We start from the raw sequence: 20,330 nt of genomic DNA on the forward strand, positions 1-20,330 counted from the left end.
TCACCAGTAGCGGAGCTCACAGCGGGACCTGGCTCTGTCTGAAACGTCACCTGATGTCTGCTGCTGCTCAGGTGCTTTCACGTTCATTAGCTCAGCTGGAGAACGAAGCTCCTCTCCGCCAAGGAGTCTGAGTAAGGAGAGCACTCGAGACGTAGCTGCTCGCCTCAGTGACAAAGAGTTACTTAGCATAATAAGGCTGACAAGGTTTACTCAAGCCAGGTTACCGCAATACCAGGGGCTCTCCCCACCTGTAAAACGGAGAAGCCGGATAAAGCCAACCTTCCACAGAGTTTCTGTGCGAAAGAACCAAACACGGGGGTCGGACGACCCTGGGGACCAATTTGGGCCGAAATCAGAAAACACTGTATCTTCGGGCAGAGCTTTTCAGCAATGACATGAGTTACTTCCCAACCTGCAGAGTTCCCCCTTCTTGCAAGCCCACATTTCTCTGAGCGACACAGTGCTGGAACAGCTTCCTGAGCAAGACGACGGCCTCCAGGAATTTAAGATACATGCCATTTGGCACCTGCGCTTCCAGTGAAGCCACGTGGAAGTGACCTCAGGACTGCACCTCCTAGGGCCCGAGGTGCCAAGACACTTGTTGCGGGTCTTAGGATCCACTCCTGACCTTCATTCCAAGCCATCTAGAGCTAAATGATTTCTTACCACTATTCATATGCTCTCTACCCAAATTTAGAAAACGCAAGATCGGGACCCATCTCTTTGGTTCGCCATGTGGTTAAGATAAAAAACCCGCCCTGTATTCTAACAGCAGAGAGTAACTGGCCCCGGAGAGTGAACTTTGAGGAAGAAAGCTGCCAGGCAGTTCCAGAACCAAATGAAGGAAATGAGAACCGGTGTGGAGCTCACACAGGCCGGCACCATTTTGAGCGACCTCCCGGGTCACGAGGCCCTGGCACGTAAGTCTTGCTCTCAGCGCCACTGCAGCGACTGAGCTGAAAACCAAGCTCAGGTCAGCTAGCACGATTCACCAGCGGAGCCAGGCGACCACTGTGACTGGAGACAAAGAAGACATTCATGTGCCATGTGGTTTCTCAGAAAGCGTATCTAAACAGCAGGTCTCCCTGGCAGTTCTGGATACGTAGTTCTTTTTCGGACTGCTGTTCTTGGCTGGTTTTCTCCAAGTAAAAAGTACAAGATCTCATTATATTCCCAAGTACAAATGAATTCAGCTTTAACATACTTTAAACCCAGCTTTACAGGAAAAACAAGAAATGTGAAACAAAAATAGTATTCCTTGTCAAGAACAATTTAGGGCAGTCTTCTCACCAGAAACTCCTCGGCATGGTCCCCTCAGTAAAGAGCCATCGACATGCAGCTGGTGTTTATTTGGGTCGGCTGCTGGGCATTCACGCGGCACTGCAGGTCAGAGACCGAAATGCTAACCATGGTCTCCGTTCATCTTTCTTCCAGCGCCGGATTATGAAAAGCAGCTCATCAAAGAGAGACTGAAGAACAGACAAGCATGGAGACAGTCCAGGCGAGAAAGCCAAAGTCTAGGAATATAGGGTCTGCCGTTTAAAATCCTAGCTTAACTCACACACTCAGCAGACAATAAAAAAAAAAAAAAAAAAACAACCTCAAAGGCAAACACAAGTCTCAACTCTTAAGCCTGTTGTTGACAAGAAAAGACGCCTGGTCTAATAAGTTAGAATGATTTCAAAGTAACCTAACTCCAACGAAAAATGTCCAAATACTACTAAATGCCAAATAAAAGGAGGACTAAGTCAATCAAAATAATATAACGTGATAGATTATTATGTAACCATCAAAAGCGATTACTCTTTAAGTGTTTTTAATATGAGAAAATGTTTAAGATAAGTAAAAAAATCAAGATACCATATTATACACACAGAACGATCTCACGTGGTAATATATATTACAATACACACATGTGTGATAATAGAGAAGTATTAGAAACTGGAAGAAATAGGTTAGAACGTAAACTGTGGTTACTGCTGGGGATGGTGGAACTGTAGGAGAAATGTTCTTCGCTAAGCTCTTCTTCGACGTCTAAACTTTCTACAATGGACACGCCTTCTCTGTATAATTAAGAGGGAAACAATGGCATCGCAACATCGTAGGAGAGCAAACCAACACTAAAAAAGAAGGATGGAAAAACGGCATGCATTCAGTTTGCATGCATCATCTCACCTGATACCTACAGGAGCCCTGAGCGAGAGGTGCAGCCGTCATCCCCGTCCGTCCACTAGGTAAGGACACGGAGGGTTAGCCAGGAGCCCGGTGACTGAGTGAGTGGAGAAGGTGGGTTAGGAATCGAGCAGGAAGACTCCGGTGGTTTTAACCATTCTGTACACGGCCTCTCAAACACAATGACAGAATGTGCCTTCTCATCTACAAAACTGACCTAAAAACAAGCATCGATAATAAAATCTACTTTTTAAAAAACCCACTCTAATAATTTAGGAGATTATGACAAGAGGAATCAGCCAAGGTACTAAGGTAGTCAGGTAAACTTTCAAACTAGAAGAACTAAAAGCACCTTTAATTAAAGTTACAGAGAGAATCTCTGTGATCACATGTCACTACAGGTAAAAATATACCAGCACAACAAACTCAATAATACAGATAAATTCTACAATACAGAAAAGGCTAGAAATAACTGTCAAAGAAAGGCTTCTGATAGCTATTCACTATACTGCCGAGGAAAAAATAAAAGCATTTTAAAGCTACAATGCTAGGACTGGGACAGAAAGGATCTGAATTTGTCCCCTGACCCCCGACCCCACAATGAGAGGCATTGACCCTGAAGGCTAGAGAACAGAAAGAAACTTACGAGAAAAGTAAGAAGCACTGTACCTGATGCCAAATCACATAAACTGCCACCAGCCTAGGAGGACCCCTGACTCTTTTTTCAGTCTAGCACTGCAGGCCTTTTGGTTAGAAAGAATCAATTTTGCTTGGCAAACGGCATCAAGACATAGAAGTACTTTGGATCAAATTCTGTAGAATCAGCCTATTTGAGATGCATTAAAGTTAATGCCAAAACCAATATGGTGCTCGGTTCACAGCTCCTTTCTAGAGGTTTTAAAAGCAGAAAAATATTGAAACTCAGAATTTGAGGTGGAAACTTTCTATAAAAACAAGCCACTTTTAGATACTAGGCGCCATCAAGATTTGGTAATTCCAAATTCACCATGTACACTAGAAATTGTTGGTTTTTAGGAGAATTGGCTAGCTGTTTAGAAAAATATGAAGCTGGATTACAACCTTACTCTTTATAACAAGATAAATTATAGGCAGAATAAATACTAAAAATAAACCTAAAACAAAGGGTTAATATTTTCATAATTCTGGGATGGGAAAATCTTCTAAATATGGCATAACATTTCCATAAACCACAAAGAAAAAGCTGCTGAATCAAAGCACATAAAAATTTTAAATATCTGAATAGTTAGACACCATATGTAAAGTTTTAAGAAGCTGGGAAAATGTACCATACATGTTGCCCCAGTTGCAACCTTACTTGATATACAAAGAACTCTTTGAAATCAATAAGGAAAAATAAGAATGCCCTTACTTTAGATAAATCACACAAACTGGCAATTCAAACACCAAAACAATAGGGAAATGTGATAATGCCCACCACAATTTCAAATCTGTAAAGTTTGACCCAAGCATTCTTATTGTAGAAATTAATTCTAAGGACATAGAGATCATGCAAAGATGGCCATTAAAACAATGTTTAATATCCATTTCAGTAATTGTAAAAATTATACGTGCTACAGCCGAACGGACTCTTCCTTCCCCAGCCCCTCCACCGCCCCCGCCCCCCAGGTTAGATGTATAATCCACAGCCATGAACTAAGTACGGCCGCCTGGCCTCTCTGAGACCAGCCTAAGACCACCCCCCTCCTATGGATGCTGAAGGCTCGCCTATCACATTTGCGTAGCTACCAGAGTTCACTGATGCGGCACCACTCACTCTCAGGACTGGACAGGACCTCTGACGTCATCTAGCCCGACACACTGAGCTGCCCTTGCAGCTGCTTCCGGGGCCCAGGTACAGAACACCGAGAGGGGCAGGGGACCGACGGGGAAAGGGGCGCTGCCAAAGGCCAGTGGTCAGGGAATAAGCAGGCTTCCTGTGGGCTTTCCATTTTCCGTGATAACAAAACTGAGACGGGACTTCTCCTTTCTCCTAAAAAAAGGAGAACTCCTCCACATCAGGTACATTTTGTATAACTGTACGTAAAACTGCACATATTGACTACATACCGGGAGCTCAAGCACGATCGTTTTCCTTTCTAATTTATTTATTTTTAGAGAGAGGGGAAAAGAGAAAGAGAAACATCAACGTGTGGTTGTCTAGCACGGGGCCCCCTACTTGGGGACCTGGCCCACAACCCAGGCACGTGCCCTGATTGGGAATCGAACTGGCGACCCCACGGTTCACAGGCCGGCGCTCAACCCTCTGAGCCACACCAGGCAGGGCTCAATCACAATTTCTTAACACTCTCACACAAAGAGCTGAACTCATAGCACCGGTGTCGAACACATTCCTTCGGCATTGAACTTCCGGCAGCTGCTGCCCTCGCTCACCAAGGCGCACGGAGCAGGGCTGCCTCGGATGATGGGGATGGGGCGGGCGGCACGCGGTGTTTCATCACGCCCGAATTCACACCGGACACTGGTTCCAATCAGTCCTGGCTCGTAACTACAGTCTCAGCGGCACTCCAAAGGAAGGAAAGCTGCACCTGGGTCTGGAACAGCGATGCTTCTTCTCGGTGTGTGAAGGTAACTTCCCGCCACACCTGAGACCAAGACCACTTCAGAAAACACAGCAAATTTCCACACTTGACTTCGTTTTAAACCCCACGACTTAAGATTTTTTTTAACTTCAAAACCAGATACATTTAGTAGAGACTAGATTAGTGGTTGCTAAGAGTTAGGAACGGGGTGGCAAGCGTGTAACTACAAAAGTCTACAGGAGCAAGTCTTGTGGAGCTGGAGCTGTTCTTCACCAGGATCACTCAGTGCCGGGAACACTGCACTACAACACTGCACTGCGGCTCTGCGAGACATTAACACTGGGTAAACTGGGGAAAGGGTAGACGGATCTCTCCGTTATTTCTTACAACTGCACGTGAATCTACAGCTGTCCCCAAATAACCAGTTTAGTTTAAGGAAGAAGGGATATAGATAAGGTTTTTTAAAAAGACACATCCATGTCTGAATAGTCCCTAGTACGATCTCCCTAAACAGACAGCGGGCGGGAGTGACCGGTGGGTCCGAACGGCGGCAGAGTCCGCTCCTCCTCCAGCAGCGGCCCCCTCCCGGTCCCAGGGTGTTTGTGTTCCGGGCGAACTCAGCCGGGCAGACCGGCTCCCGCAGGTGACAAGTGATGGCTCCCAGGATGCCTTTCTGTGTCTTTCTTCTCACATTTTCAGTACCATCCCCTCCCCACACCGCTATTTTATATTAACAACACCATCAGTATTAAAAACATCAATATGGGAAATTTCCAGGAAGCTGCAGAGGGAAGTGATCTGACCAGAGAAAACACAAAAGGTCTGTCTGAATCTGTACGCTTGATACGTATACCCAGCGAATAAGAAAGTCACAACAGAATTCAGCTCATCTTAACACTTAAATACTCCAAAGCAAACAACACCGAACTAGGAAGGGGGGGCTGCTGCAGCAGGACCCTCAACGAAACTGTGAAACAGGCCTCGGGCTTGCCTCCTGCTGCTCTCGTTTTGGGAGCCCGCCTCATCACCTTTAACTCCTCCCTGCCGGCAGTTCGCCTGTCCCACCTAAGTACCACACATGTCAGTAAAATGTATCCGATGCCTACTAAGTGTCAGGGACTCTGCTAAGCACTTTAACAGTATTTTCTAATTTAATTTTTTCAATAACCCTGAAGTAAACATGGTCAGTGTCTTCGTTCCAGGTTAAGTGACCTGCCTGGAGTTGCAGATCTCACGGACAGTGAGGCCAGGACGGGACCCGGGTCTATCTGGCTCTGAGTCAGGGAGTTGCACTGCCTCCTGTGTTCATTCTGACCTCCAGGGTGTCTGAGCACCTCCCTGCATTTTAAAGGAACGGGGGAACCCTGACACCTGCTTTACATAGGCAATCTCTTTCAGGCTCACATGGCCCCTGTGACAGGTATGCATTATCTCCGTTTTAAAGTTTAGCAAACAAAGGCAGAGTTTGAGGGCTCTTGAAGATTTTTTAATCTCACTTTTACTTAGCAGATGAAGAAACAAGAGTCCCAGGAAGATTACCTGGCTTGTCTAAGGATGACAAAGCTAGTTACTGTTGGAGCTGAGGTCCGTTTCCGGTCCACTGCTCTCTAACTTTCTGTAAGCTGTCGCTTTGAAAGGAACAGATTCATACGAGAGGAGGACTGCCAGGCACTTTGCTGAATGCTTTACGTGCTGCACCCCGCTCTGACCTAGGCGACTCCCCACACGGCAGGTCCAGTCAGTGTTTTCTGTTACACTAACATTCTACCCAAGAAGGGGAAGGACACTGAAACTTCTTACCTACCAAATCCGTAAGCTAATTAATATGCTCCTGTACACTCAGATGAATGGATATTTCAAAAGGAACATACAGCCCTGGCTGGCGTGGCTCAGTCGGTTGCGTGCCGGCCTGCGAACTGAAAGGTCGCCAGCGAATCCCAGTCAGGGCACAGGACTAGGTTGCGGGCTAGGTCCTCAGTTAGGGTGTGCAAGAGGCAACCGATCCATGTTTCTCTCCCTCTCTTTCTCCCTCCCTTCTGCTCTCTCTGAAAATAATTGAAATCTTTAAAAAGAAAAGAAAGTAACAAAAACATTTGGAAAGTTTTTCAAAGAATGCACAATAGGTCTGAACCAAGTAATGAAATAGCACATCTCTGTAACTGCTATTTTCACCGTTTTCTTTTCAAGTTCTGCAACCTTAAGAGAGCAAGAGTCCCTGCCAATAAAACTTAAAATACGACACGACAGAGGGGAAGCAGGGCGCTGTGAGTGAAAGGGTACAAAGTTCAGGTGCACGAGAGGAGCAAGGTCTAGAGATCTGCTGTACAGTGTGGTGCCTACAGGTAATGGTCCTGTACTGGGTACTTAAAAATCTGCCAAGAGGGCAGACCTGATGTTAGGTGTTTTAATCTGAAAAAAAAATTTTTTAAATAAATAAATAAAGATGGGGTAGACAAGATAATGAGCAACCAATATAAAGATGACTAGAAGTATTCAATATCTATTACAATGGTAAGAACAATAAATTTAAAGAAAAGCTATCGTTGAATAGGTAACAGGGTATGAAAGGGGAAAATTCGGGAATAAGTGTCTGGATGAGACTGACAGGCACACTGTGACAGAAGTGTCCCCTGCGAGTGTGTCAAACGTCTGCTTCGGTCATTAAGGCTCCTCTACAACAGACACCTTTGTTTCCACAGAAGTTAGAGCTGGTAAAATAATAATGCCTTTTAGTTAGCATGACATTTCCTGAACAACGGCAAAATAACCGTAAAGCCCACGGTTACAAAGTAAATAACAAAGAATATCAAAAGAAAGTGTAAGTTCAATTGTTCCAACAAAAGAACAATTCACGTAAATAATTAATGAAAGGCAAAGCTTGAACCATGGGCCTTACGTTCTAAGTATGAAAAAACCATTCGAGTCAATAATAAGTACTCCTCTAATGTTACAAAATTCCCACTAAGACAACACACCGGAAACCACTCTTCCTGGCCACTATAGCCCCTACGCTTGTTTTAGCCGCTACGTGCCTGGAGGTCACCATCAGTTTGTTTTGTTTTGCTTCCTATGGGAGAACGCCCAACAGTGACCAGAGGTAGGAAGCCAGGCCAGGATCTGGGGCCCAGACCTGACTGCAGCCCTAGGCGGAAAAGTTGCCTTACAATGTCTCTGGATTTCAGAGACTTAAACTACGACAAGGATAAGAAATCTCACGTTGCCTCCTTCACGGGAACACTGTGAGCATCGTCAGGTAAAGGAGCGAACGATGAGTGTGCCTTTAGCAGCATCACACGCTACATGAGCACGAGGTGATAACACCACCGCCGGCAGCAGAACCAGTGCGGGAGTCGGGGCTGAACTGCCCCTTGGGCCTTCTCCTGTCTCTGGATTATTTGCTACTGTTCAAAAATCTAATAATTTTCTGTACAAAGGTGAAATTAAGAGTGAAATAGTAACAAAATAAGTAATAATACTTAATACACAAGAACAACAACAAAAAACACAAGCAGTCTTATAATTCTCTGCTAGTAGAATTCCACCACAGTTCTAAATGGTAGAATTTAGAACAAACTTGGTCGAAAAGAACCCTGGCCTCCATTACATTTGGGAAAAGCAGGGCAGGTGGTATCAGGCTTGATGTTCACAGACTCACACCTGAAACTCAAAGGGGAGCGTGGCTCACGCAAACCCACTCGCCCTGATTCTGACACAATTTAATGTTACAAGTTACTCCTCCTTTCAAGAAAACGCACTTCACGTGATGTCCAACTTCCAGGCTGACGGATTTTATCACTCATCTTACGCCGCAGGTGACCCCACTTTACCATAAGGCAAGGCCACACAGGAGGCCGTTCACAAGAAGCGAGAGGGTGACACCTATTGGCCAAACTGTGCATTGCAACGGGAGTGTGTGAGCCTCCACTGGAAAAATACCAGGAAATGAAGCTTACGACCAAGAGGTGGGTAGAAAGAAAACACTCTATGGAACAGAAATGTAAGGGAAAGCAAGCAAACGTTGGGACGTTCTAAAAATGATACCCACGGCCACTCTGGGTAATCAATTTCCAACTAGCAATAGCCGTAGTTCCTTTCTAAAGAACAGTTTTATTTAAAGCAGTGTCTGGGGGCAAGCGTTCCTCGGGAACGGATCTCGGCCTTTACAGTGGGAGTGAGTGGCAATCACTGGGGAAAGCGGCTTGGGTTCCTGCACCTCAGGAAAGGACAACGTGTGGAGAAAGAAAGGGAGGGCAGAGGGCCAGCGGAGGAGGTGAGCCCCGTGCAGGGCCCGTCTGTCTGTGCCACAGGCCCTGGGGTAAGCTGAGGGCACTCGCGTGCACCCCCACACCCATCCGCGCGCGCGCGCACACACACACACACACACACCACCCCCCGAGTCCATCCCAGAGCTGCCAGCATGCCCTTCGTCTCACAGACAAGGAAGCTCAGGCACAGAGAGGAGGGCAGGTCGGCCCCAGTTGGCTCGGGACTGGACCCTGAAGCCCCACTGCGGGGACCTTCCCCGCCAGGCCTGCTGCTGCCACCGCCTCAGCCAGGACAGCAGCTGCTCGGCTCCACGCAGGCGCGATGGACTCCCGTGAGACCTGACCCAGCTGCAACTCCGTTTAAGGGCTTCTTGACAAGTGTGAAATCTAACACGTCCTTGTCCAGAAACAACCGGCACCCCGAGCTGTTTACGATACATCACGGTCAGTGGTGGCCACGCAGTAAACGACCGACCATCGGTCAGCCCTCTCCCGTCTGAGTCTTCTTGACACCCCCATCCCTCCCACTGTCGCTCCCGGCCGCAGCAACCCCCGCAGCGACGTGGAGAAGGGACAAGGGACCTGCCTACCACTCAGAGAGACTGGTGCGTGGGGCGAGCACGGTCAGAGACAGAGGATGCTCACTCCCGCTGGATTTCATTTGAGGGGTGGGGCATCGGGATTTGGGGTGGGGTGGGGCGGGGATGACAGAAGGAACCCATCTCAGGTAATGAGAAAACCTGCAAAGGTATGAATGAGGCTACCAAAGCAAATGCTACTACTTTAAGAATTCGGATCAAGATTCTTTCTTTGGAGGGGGGCAGAAAATTGGCAAAAATCTTTTTCCTGTGTTCTCAACATTTCACGCTGTGGGAATATACTGAGCCGTCAAGAGCCCGTGTGAGGGAAGAAATGGGAGGCGAAGCTGAGAAGGGAGCACACGTGGCACTGAAAAGGAGGAAGAGCGAAAAGACTGGTCTAGGTAAATGGGGTCACAGCTCAAGGTCATGGCTGTGGACTCGGCAATGAGAAAAATAGTTCACATTCCTCTCAGCTGAAAGTTTAAAACTGCTGTCCACATTAACAATTAATTTACATTAACAATATCATTTAGTTTTTGGGACCTTCTGATCAATGGAGAGTAAATAATATAAAACCTAAAGTCATTTTTCAGACTTCAAATTAATTCAGCAAAATTAAAGCAACTGGACCAAATCTTGCCTTGGTTGAAACGTGATTCAGACTTAAGTAATCAGGTTCTAGTTACAGCAATTAGGAATTCTAGGCCTGCAGGGAACTCCTTTACTCCTTAACACTATCCTGGCAACATTCCCACACCTGGGGCATCCAACACGCAGGGAGAGCGCTTACTCATGACGCTCGCGTGGCACAGGTGTTACAACTACATTAGTCTCCTGAGTTTACACAAACAGCACCAGACTGTGGCAGAGACACACCTCTGAATAAATTTACTTTGTTTGCCACCATCACCATCGCCAGCCTTAACTACAAAAAAAAAGTTCTACAGGCTTAAAGTATGTAATTTGCTTCTCGAAGCTAAAAGGCTAAAGCATGAACTTTAAAAAATAGAGGTAATCATAAAAAGTTTCATTCTCTATTTATATTTCTAAGTTGACGCTGCGACCAACTTTAGAACCACTACCAACACCCATCCGTCATCAGAGGACTGGCTGGACGAACTACCTACCACACACGGAGTGAGGACTGCCTCACCTCTACGGACTGCAGCAGAGGGGCGTCTTACATATAGTTATGGGAAAACAAAATCATAGACTGAAGTGTGTACCGAGTACTGCTGCTTATTTAAAATGGGAGTACAAATAGACCTGTGTTTGTATGTGAGCAAACAAAACCAAGATGTAACAACAAAAAAAGAGGGAGGAGCCGAGAGTAGGAGGGGGAGGGGCAGAAGCTAAGTCTGCATAACTCTGCTGTCCTGCACCAAAGCTCTGGTGCAAATGAGCTGAACGCCAACCTAGCTGCTTTCTGCACGGAGCGCCATTTGTACTTGAGAGAGTGACTAACAAACTGCGGTTATTCGGACTTGAACCCTGGCAGGCATTTCACAAAAATGAGTTGAGGCTGTCACTTCAAGAAAAACAACAGAGTATTTGCCAGTGATGAAATTCAAACTTTCAAACAAAAATGAGAACTTTGGAATTCTACCACTAGGAGCTGGACAGCTTCGCTCAGAAACTTTTCTGATGAGATTGGTGGTAGCTTCAAGGAATGTGATTGTTTTTAATACTGTAGAGTTCAATACGCCAACGTTTGGAAAATCTGCGATCTCGTATGGAACTCAGGGAACCAGTGTTTTCCAAAGGACCAGTGCGTGATGTTACAAAATCATGTGTGAGTGAAAGTTCACTCAAAGTGCAAGACGTGCAAATCAGAGCCACAATGAGATACCATGTCACACTAGTCAGGGGGGCTATTATCAGGAAAATCAGCAAGTACCAAGTGTCGGTGAGGACGTGAGGGACAGGGAATCCTTGTGCACTGTCGGTGGGACTGCAGGTGCTGTGGCCACTACAGCAAGCAGCACGGAGATCCCTCAGAAAAGCAAAAACGGATATACTGTACGACAGCAATCCCACTTCTGGATACTTATCTGAAGAAAACGAAAACACAAGTTCAAAAAGATACATGCACCCCTATATTCACTCAGCACTGTTTACAACAGCCAATATATGGAAGCAACCTAGGTGTCCGTTGATAGATGAATGGATAAAGATGTAATGTACACACACACACACACACACACACACACACACGATGAAATATTACACGGCAACAAAAAAAGATTAAAATCTAGCAATTTGCAACAACATAGATGGATCTAGAGGGTATTCCACTAAGTGAAGTCAGGCAGAGAAAGACATACTGCACCGTTTCACTTATATGTGAGAAATAGAAAACAAAACAAAAACAGGCTCAGAAACAGATCAAAGGGACGGGTACCAGAATGGAGGGGGTAGGGGGTGGGGACACGGTGAAGGGGAACGCAGTTAATGTCATTGTGATGACGCTACACGGGGACAGATGATCACCAGCATTAGTGAGGGGGCCACACTTTAAGGCATAAAAATGTCAAATCACTATACTGTGCCCGTGAAAATAATACAGCTAATATAATACTGTATACCAACTAGACACTTTTAGGAAACCAGCAGGTGCTAAGTTTCAGTGTAGCCTCAAGGAAGCACGCCCCCAGGTACCTGAAAAGGCTATTAAAACATTTCCCTCTTATCCAACCACATTTCTCAGCTCGGACTTCCTTCGTGTCCTCAGCCAAAATGTGTCACAACAGCCTGGCTGACAGAAGCAGGTGTGATCACACGTTAACCGCTACAGATTTGAAGAAAATGTAAATGATGCCATTCTTCTCGCTCACTTTTTTTTTGGTTTGGCAAAATATGGTTATTTTTCTCAAAAATATGTTATTTATATTAATGTGTAATGGGTTTATTTTTAAGTGAATTGATAACATTTTTAAAATTTCTCAGTTTTAATTTCACATTCAGTACATATCAACAGATATAACGCTCTCCACACAAAAGTTGCTGGGGTCCCCAATAACATTGAAAAGTCTGAAGCGGTCCTGAGAACTCCTATTCTAGATCAAACTGCCAATCTATAAGAAATCCAAAACACATTAAATTTGACCACTTAGATGCAATTAGCAATAGAATGTGGGGAATGGTCTGGGATAACATTGATTTCTTCAGTAATATCAAAAATCGGGTGTGGGTGCATGGCATTAAGGGGGGACCCACAGATTAAAAGCAATTTAAGAGATCTATCAAGCAACTGTAATGTATGAATTTTATTTGGACCCCAATTCAAACAAAGCAGGCCGGCCCATTAGCTCCGTTGGTTAAAGCACGGCACTGATTCAAACAAACTGTAAACAAGCCAACACAAAAACCCCCACAAAGTACGAGATGGTGGGAAAAAACTGGACACTGACACGGTAGGTATTTTATGGCATTAAAAAAATCATTATTAATCTGTAAAGGTATGATAAAGACACTTTTTTTTGACGCTTCACGAATTTGCGGGTCCTTCTCACACAGGCGCTGTGCTTCTCCTCTGCACTGCTCCACTGCTAGCGCATGTGCTGCCCAAGCACTGTGGTGACGTTTTTAAAGGGATCTTTGCAGACACGTATGAAAATATTTAGAAACGGAATATGCCTGGGATTTTTTTTTTTTTTTTTTCAGAATAATCGAGTGGTGGGAATATCAGAAGTGGAGGATTAGTTATGGGTTGATGGCTGTCAGAGTTGAACGATGGAAACTTTTTCAGATTCTATCTTACCAATGGAGGCTGGGATACTGAAGAACATGCACTAATTTTTAAAGTTTCATTTTGAAACTGAAGGGCCATAAATTCAAAGACAGAACGTTCTGGGAGTACAGTATTCCTCTTGTTTTTATAAGATGGCAGATAAAGTTTCAAGCTGTAGATACCAAGGTTCCCACAAAACATTCAGCTGCATCCTCAGGAGCATTAAGTTGAACACATGGAAATAAATCATCTCTGCTATCACAGCAACAATGATACTAAATTATAAATAAGGTAATAATAATTCTCACCTCCTATCAAATGTCTAATTTCTAACGTGTAGAACCAAAAGCAAAAAATGCAACCTAAGAAAAAATGAGTAACTCATTATGTCCTAATAATTCAGTAAAGCTTCTCCATAAAAACCCAAAGAAACCTCGACTTTGCAATCATATCTGGAGCCCTGATCCAGGACAGAATGATTAAGATAAAGTCACATAAAATCAGACAACGCCACCCTCCCAGGGAAAACTCGGGATTAAAATGTATCCTTCCTTACCACACAAAGCTAAGAATGGCTGATAACTTTGTAAGTACCCAGGGGATCCAATCAATCAGTCTTGTTGAGGTTATGTCCTTTTATCAACTTAATTTTGAATTAACAGTTTAATGGTATTATATCCTGATGGACCCATTATGACACAACTTCAGAGAGATAGTAGGTTATTAGCTCTTTGGGCTGCATTAGAATTCTGTTGTTCATTTCTCTGATTGGCCAAGGAAAAATCTCCAAAGAGTACGGCATGTTTCCAGGAGAAACACGGGCACACTGGGCACTCACTCGCTTCGCCAGAAGGGCTCTCCTTCCGCCCGCGGCCCCTTCCCCACGCTCCCACCCGGACTGGACCATCCGGACCATATGCCCCAAGCACACTGCCCAGCCCTTCCCCGCACGCCACATCCCTCAGCGCCCCCAGGGACGCACCTCCCCCTCGGCCCAGAACGCCCTTTCCCTCCTCCTCTAGCTCCAGAATTCCTCGTCATCTTTCCAAACACCCTTCAAATGAGACTTCCTGATGCCCTCCCTGGGGTTCTTGCTGAAGTTCTTGCTCCCTCTTCTGGGCTTCTACAGGACTTGGTATCTGCACTTCGTGAACAGAGTTTACCAAACTAGCCTAGAGACGGGCCCTAACAGTGTAGGCGGTTAGGAGGATGGGCTCTGGAGCCCACTGCTGTGGTTCAAATCCCTGCTGTGCCACTTATTTTCTGTAGAAACTCAATTATTCAGCCCCTTTAACCCTCAGTTTTCTCATCCACAAAATAGCAACAATAACATTACCTACCCCGTGGGATGGCTGTGAGGACTTTGTGTATGGACTGAGCCATACACAAAGGACTCACACCAATGCCTAGCACATAGTATATCCTCAATAAATGTAAGCTACTATTATTAGCACAATGCATCAAAATTATTTGATCATCTTTTCTGCTACACTATGAACTCTCTCTGGGTAGTGACCGCCTTTGCTGAATTAATTCAGAGACTACGTCTGAGAATAGCTTCAAAACAGTGTACTGACTCTGGTCAGGCAATGGCCAGGTGTCAGGGGCACAGACAGGAGCACAGGGAGTCCCAGCGGTCAAGGACGTTGCCGCGCTGCCTGCCCACACAAAGCGCACACAGAGGACTTTGCTGAAGAGACTGAATCCGTGTGTGGGGGCCAGCTACCGCCGACTCTCTTTACAGAGCAAGTCGTAAGAAATCTGGAAACAGCTTCGTCTGAATAAACAGGAAACTTGCTCCAAAACCTAAGGATACCAAGAGCTGATAACCAACAATGCTTGCAAAGTTAGAAACACTGAAAAGTACTGTGTTTCATCTGAGATCTGTAGACACTCTGGCTGACCCCAGACTAAAACCAGGACAATCTAAGAAGTTATTTCAAAAAACCATTGTTGTTGTTTTTTAATTTAAGCAAGTAATATGTTAATATAGTCATATATTCTTACTGTAAAAACAGTTAAAAGTAAAGTTCCTGTCCTCGAAGGTAATGACTCTTATGTAATTTTATATCCTCTTTTTTTAATCCGTGCAGTTACACGTGTGGCTATACACAGAAATATGTAGCATGTTTGTGCTTTTTAAAAATTTACACAAAGGATATCACACGGTCTGCATTACTTTGTATTTTATCACTATTATATAATAAGTTCTTATATACACACAGGTATGTTTCAGAACTCTATTTTTTGTACCATGGGTCTACATTGTATTTTTGTGCCAATATCACAATGCTTTCACTACTGCAGTTTGGTAAGTTTTTAAGTTTCATATATACACTGACGCCAGAGAGAGAGAGAGAAACATCGGCGTGAGAGAAACACTGACTGGCTGCCTCCCACACCGCCCCCACCAGGGGCCGCATCTGCAACCCAGGCATGAGCCCTGGCCGAGAAGCAAACCCACGGCCTTCAGTTCACCAGGCGACTCTCCAACCAACCGAGCCACGCCGGCCAGGCAGTTTTGTAAGTTCTGACCTCTGGAAATAAGCCCAACCTCGTTGTTCTTCTAGTTCAAACATATCGTGGGTATTTTTAAGCATTTACACTTCCATATAGGAAGTAATTACGGCATAATGTTTAAATATATATTTATCTAGGCTTTCAAATGGGATGATACAAAATTATAAATAATAATTCTCTTGTCATTCTAACATTCTTCTGTCTCTAATGGACACTCTCTCCCTCTCTCCTCCAGGAGAGTCTACTGGTATCTTCCTTCACAAAGCCAATCAAACCTGCTCAGTGCCAGGTCCTTTCAAAGAGCAAACTTTCGATTTCATCGATCAATTGTTTCATTTTCTATTTCACTAAATTCTGCTTTTATCTTCATCCTACTTTTATCTTAATTACAACTTTCCTTGTATTCTAAAAATAAAGTACATTTAAGGCTACAAATCTTCCTCTGAATACCATTTTTGCTGCATCCCATAGGTCTGAATTACGGGGATCAGAATTTTAGTTTTATAATTCACTTCTAAATAGTTTTAAAATTTCTATTTTGATTTTATCTTTAAAGCAAGAATTGTTTAGAGATATACTTAGAGATATTTAGATGGATAAAGTGATTCTGGCTACTTTATTGTTGTTAATTTCTAATTTTATTGTATAACTGTCAGTGATGTGGTCTGTATGATTTGTGTTGAGATTTCTTTTTAAGAACCTAAGACATAGTCAGATTTTGTGATATTCCACATATTTTAAAATATTCATGGATATTTGAAAAGTGTTCCCATTTCTGTTTTATCAACCTTGTTAACTGTGTTAAGTCTTGTTTTTGTCTAATTGAAAGTTCACTTTTTGAGAAGAATGTTTAAGTCTTCAACTATGACAGTCTTCTCATTGATATTTCTTTGTATTTCTATCAGTTTTTGGATAAAAACTGGATCAAATATGCCTTTTAGCAATATCTATCTTTCCCACACAGTATTTGTTTTCCCTGGATTCTATTTTATTGTATATTAATATTGTCTCACCTACTTTTTTCAGTATTTGCCTAGTATATCTTTTCCCATTCCTCTATTATAAGTATTCAGTGATATTTTATTTCTCTTATGAACAGTATTTGGCTGGATTGTGACAGCTGTCTTTATCCAGAGTCTGTCTTTCAACAGGAGATGTTAACGCACTCACGTGGACTGTGATTACTGACGCGTCTGCATGGGAACCCCACCCTGTGCGTCGCTCTGCCCCGGCCTCACGGATGTTGTTCCTGCCTTACCTGCGCCCACCTGTCCTGCTTCAGAGTCTTTGCTGTGCTTGTCGGTCCCCCATCTTCGCTTCCCCTCTTTGCTCAGGTATTTGCTGAATGTCTCATCCCTCTGCAAGGCCTTCCCTCACATTCTCTCTCTACTGCGCTTTCTTTCTTTAAATGACTGTTACCCGAACTGATACGTGACCTGACTCGACGCCTGCCTCGCCCCCCACGCTCCAGCTCCGGAGAGCACGAAGCTTGTTTGTCTGGCTCCTCGCTCTCGGCATCCGGCCACCACAGGCTAAAATCGCGCAGTGTGTTTCTGGAACACACACAAGTCAAAGGGGATTCAAGTTTACAGCTTTTTGTGGCTTTGTAAATGGCAAAACGGGAGGGTCGGAACTCTCACAAAAGTAACATTCATCTCCAAGAATGCAATCTGTTGGTAGAATATGAAATACCAGTTTTTAGAAAATATTTTATTCTCAAGCACCTCTTATTTACATTTAATCGCTATAAATATTAAACATTAAAGGAAATCTATGTTGCATTTTCAACTTGGCAAGTGAGGCAATTCTGTTTTAGAAATGCAACAAGTATTGAGTTTCACGTGAAAATATAAAGATTTCCGTTAGCATTACATCCTGCATTACTGATGAAATTACTCCCTATTTGCCATTTTGGGCAGAAAGTTCATTTCAAAATAGCGACTGCCTTCACAGGAAGAAAGAGAGCATCTTTTCCATAATTAAATGCTGCCTGTCAGGAAGTCGGAAAGTCTCTGGGCGAGACTGTTGAGGGAAGCCTGTCAGCTAGTCTGCTACACGCCCTCCTGTAAACTCCGTGAGATTGTTCAGAATGCTTTCTTCACTCAGTGGACCGCCTTCTTCCTTTGCCAGATGTCATTTACAAATGCACATTTTCCTTATTTGATACCTCCAATAAGAGTCCAGGAGACTCAAAAGGGGAGTAAAAAGAAAAATTTTTAAATCATGCAACATTAATAAAATATAAATACATCCTTGTCTCTGGATTTCTACAGCACCCAATTGAAAAGAAGAAACCTACATGACTGCGGTGGGTTAGAATCATTGTACGTAGGTTAAAACAGATCACGGGGCACCACCTGTCTCCAGAGATTCTGATTCACTGTGTTGGGGGTGCGGCCCGACCACTTCCTTAACTATCATTTTAAGTTGCTATTCTCTCTCTCCCCTACCCTTGCTCCCTCCCTACCTCTCTCTCTCTCTTTACACGCCTTTGCCTCCAGTCTCGCTTTCCTGTTTTATAGTTTCTACCACTATGTGACCCACTAAATATTTTATTCCTTATTGTCCATCTTCTAGAATGAAACCTTCACGAGAGATGGATTTTCGGCTGTTCTATTCATTACTAAGTTCCTAGAAAAGTGTTAAGCTCACACAGGGACTCAGAAAACTAATAAATAAATGAGTGAACAAATGGTAGTAGTGACAGATGATGAATGAATGAATGAATGAACAAAGAGATGCTAAAACAAACTAAACTTGAGTTCTAATATGGGTTCAGTGACTAATCAGTTAAATAACCCCAAGTGAGCTACTTCTGGTCCTCAAAAGATCTCTGTCATTAGCTGTATAACTATGACACTGCTGCCACTCTACAAAGTAGAAATTGTGTTATGGAAGAACGACATCATTTCCTCTAAGCCAGTCGGTAGGAGAGTGGAAAACCAGAACCAGAAAGGCCTCTCTCTCAGAATCCAAATCTAACGCCTGAACTAAGTTCTTATAATCAATAAAAAAAAAATTGTAACAAAATTTAAGAATGTACATTTTTTAAAAGAATGTAAAAATTAAATATTCCTAAAGAGAAAATTCTTCTCTAAAAATATTCAGAAAAGGAACGCGCAGTCCTTAGCTTACTTTTCCTTTCCAAATTTTTTATTGCCTCTGCTCATTAAATCTCTGTGAACATTAACAAGTGTCTGTGGCCGAGAGAGAATGTTCCACGGCGGAGAGGAAACAACACACCCAGTTTTTCACGAGAAGCTGTGGAACAACTAAATATTCATCCTTGGCAAAATGCAGAATAACCCTCTCAGAGACCCTGAAATTAGGATAATGCTTAGCAAAGCAACAACGCCGCCACAAAACAGCATTAACTACCCTCCGGCCTAATTCTGAAGGACAAACTCACAGTCTGCAACAGACTATTAAAGACGGCGCATTTTCAGTTGAGGACCAAATATTTCTTTTTCCATTAACCATGTCAAACTCAACACAAGAAAAATGGCAAGTGAGTAAAGGATTTTTAAAGTGGGAAAGATGCCATTCAGTGGGAGAACCAGAACAGCTCAAGTGTCGGTCAAAACGCCGTGTCAAACTCATGAGGCCCTCAGCCCGAGAGCGGCTCCCAGGAGGGGCTGGAGGGGACTGGAACCTTCTGGGGAAACGCCCAGGCACTTGCGGTGGAGACAACAGAACTGGAGGCGTGATGTTTCAGATAGCTCTCTCAGCGGACACAGCCACGTACTTCCGGCACTACTTACAAACTCATAGTCTCCATCCTGGGGCACTTTCCAATCCGAAGAGTTCTTCAGTGGGCCTGGAACACTCTTGCCAAAGCTGTTGATCTGATTTTCCTTTTCTTTTTGTTCAAAGTATTCGAGGAAAGATGGCTTTGCAGGCTGCATGGTCTCATCCCTTCCTGAAAACCAGGAAAAATAAAAGGTGAAATACATCTTAGATTTCGGGTAAATTTAATAGATCTATCTCCATCCAGGTGGGTGATAGCCTCTGGGTCTGGGGCTTTTTGTTGGATAAGGACTTCTTCAAAAATCTGATGAACACTGTAAGAAAATGTACAAGTGCTCACTGAAAATATTTCTTACACAATTTCAGAGGATTCACGGCCCACCTAAAATACATGCAAAGATTTCCTCAGGGCCCCTTTTCTAAGAGGCAAGACTAGGGTGATACAGTGACTCTGAGTAAGGTACAAATAGTATTTTTTAGGTCTCCTATAACAAACACATCCTGTAATATTAGACTGAAAATAGAAGCACAAGCGAAATATTTATTAATCATCTATATACACAACATTCTCCATCGTCCTTGCAGTAGGAAAGGGATATTCAGTATGATTCAGCTGAGTGACTTCCCTTGATAATCTCAGTTGGATTAATGAGAAAAATATGCATAAAAAAGAAAATATAAGTAAATCAAATCTTCTCCATGAATTACATAACTTTATTTTATTTTAACCTTTACTATATTTTATTCCATTACC

General features: G+C 43.7%; 1 protein-coding gene across 1 annotated transcript in view; it reads right to left on the reverse strand.

The window, feature by feature from the left end:
* The window catches only part of STK4 (serine/threonine kinase 4), an 85,558-nt gene that overhangs the window by 18,443 nt on the left and 46,785 nt on the right, over positions 1 to 20,330 (reverse strand). The window contains exon 10 of the mRNA XM_045832922.1: positions 19,591 to 19,748. Within this exon, the coding sequence (XP_045688878.1) occupies positions 19,591 to 19,748 (158 nt within the window). The remainder of the gene's footprint in view (positions 1 to 19,590; positions 19,749 to 20,330) is intronic.

This window comes from Phyllostomus hastatus, unplaced genomic scaffold, assembly GCF_019186645.2.
Source record: "Phyllostomus hastatus isolate PE091 unplaced genomic scaffold, TTU_PhHast_1.1 phas_contig_17, whole genome shotgun sequence".
Classification (NCBI taxonomy): Eukaryota; Metazoa; Chordata; class Mammalia; order Chiroptera; family Phyllostomidae; genus Phyllostomus; species Phyllostomus hastatus.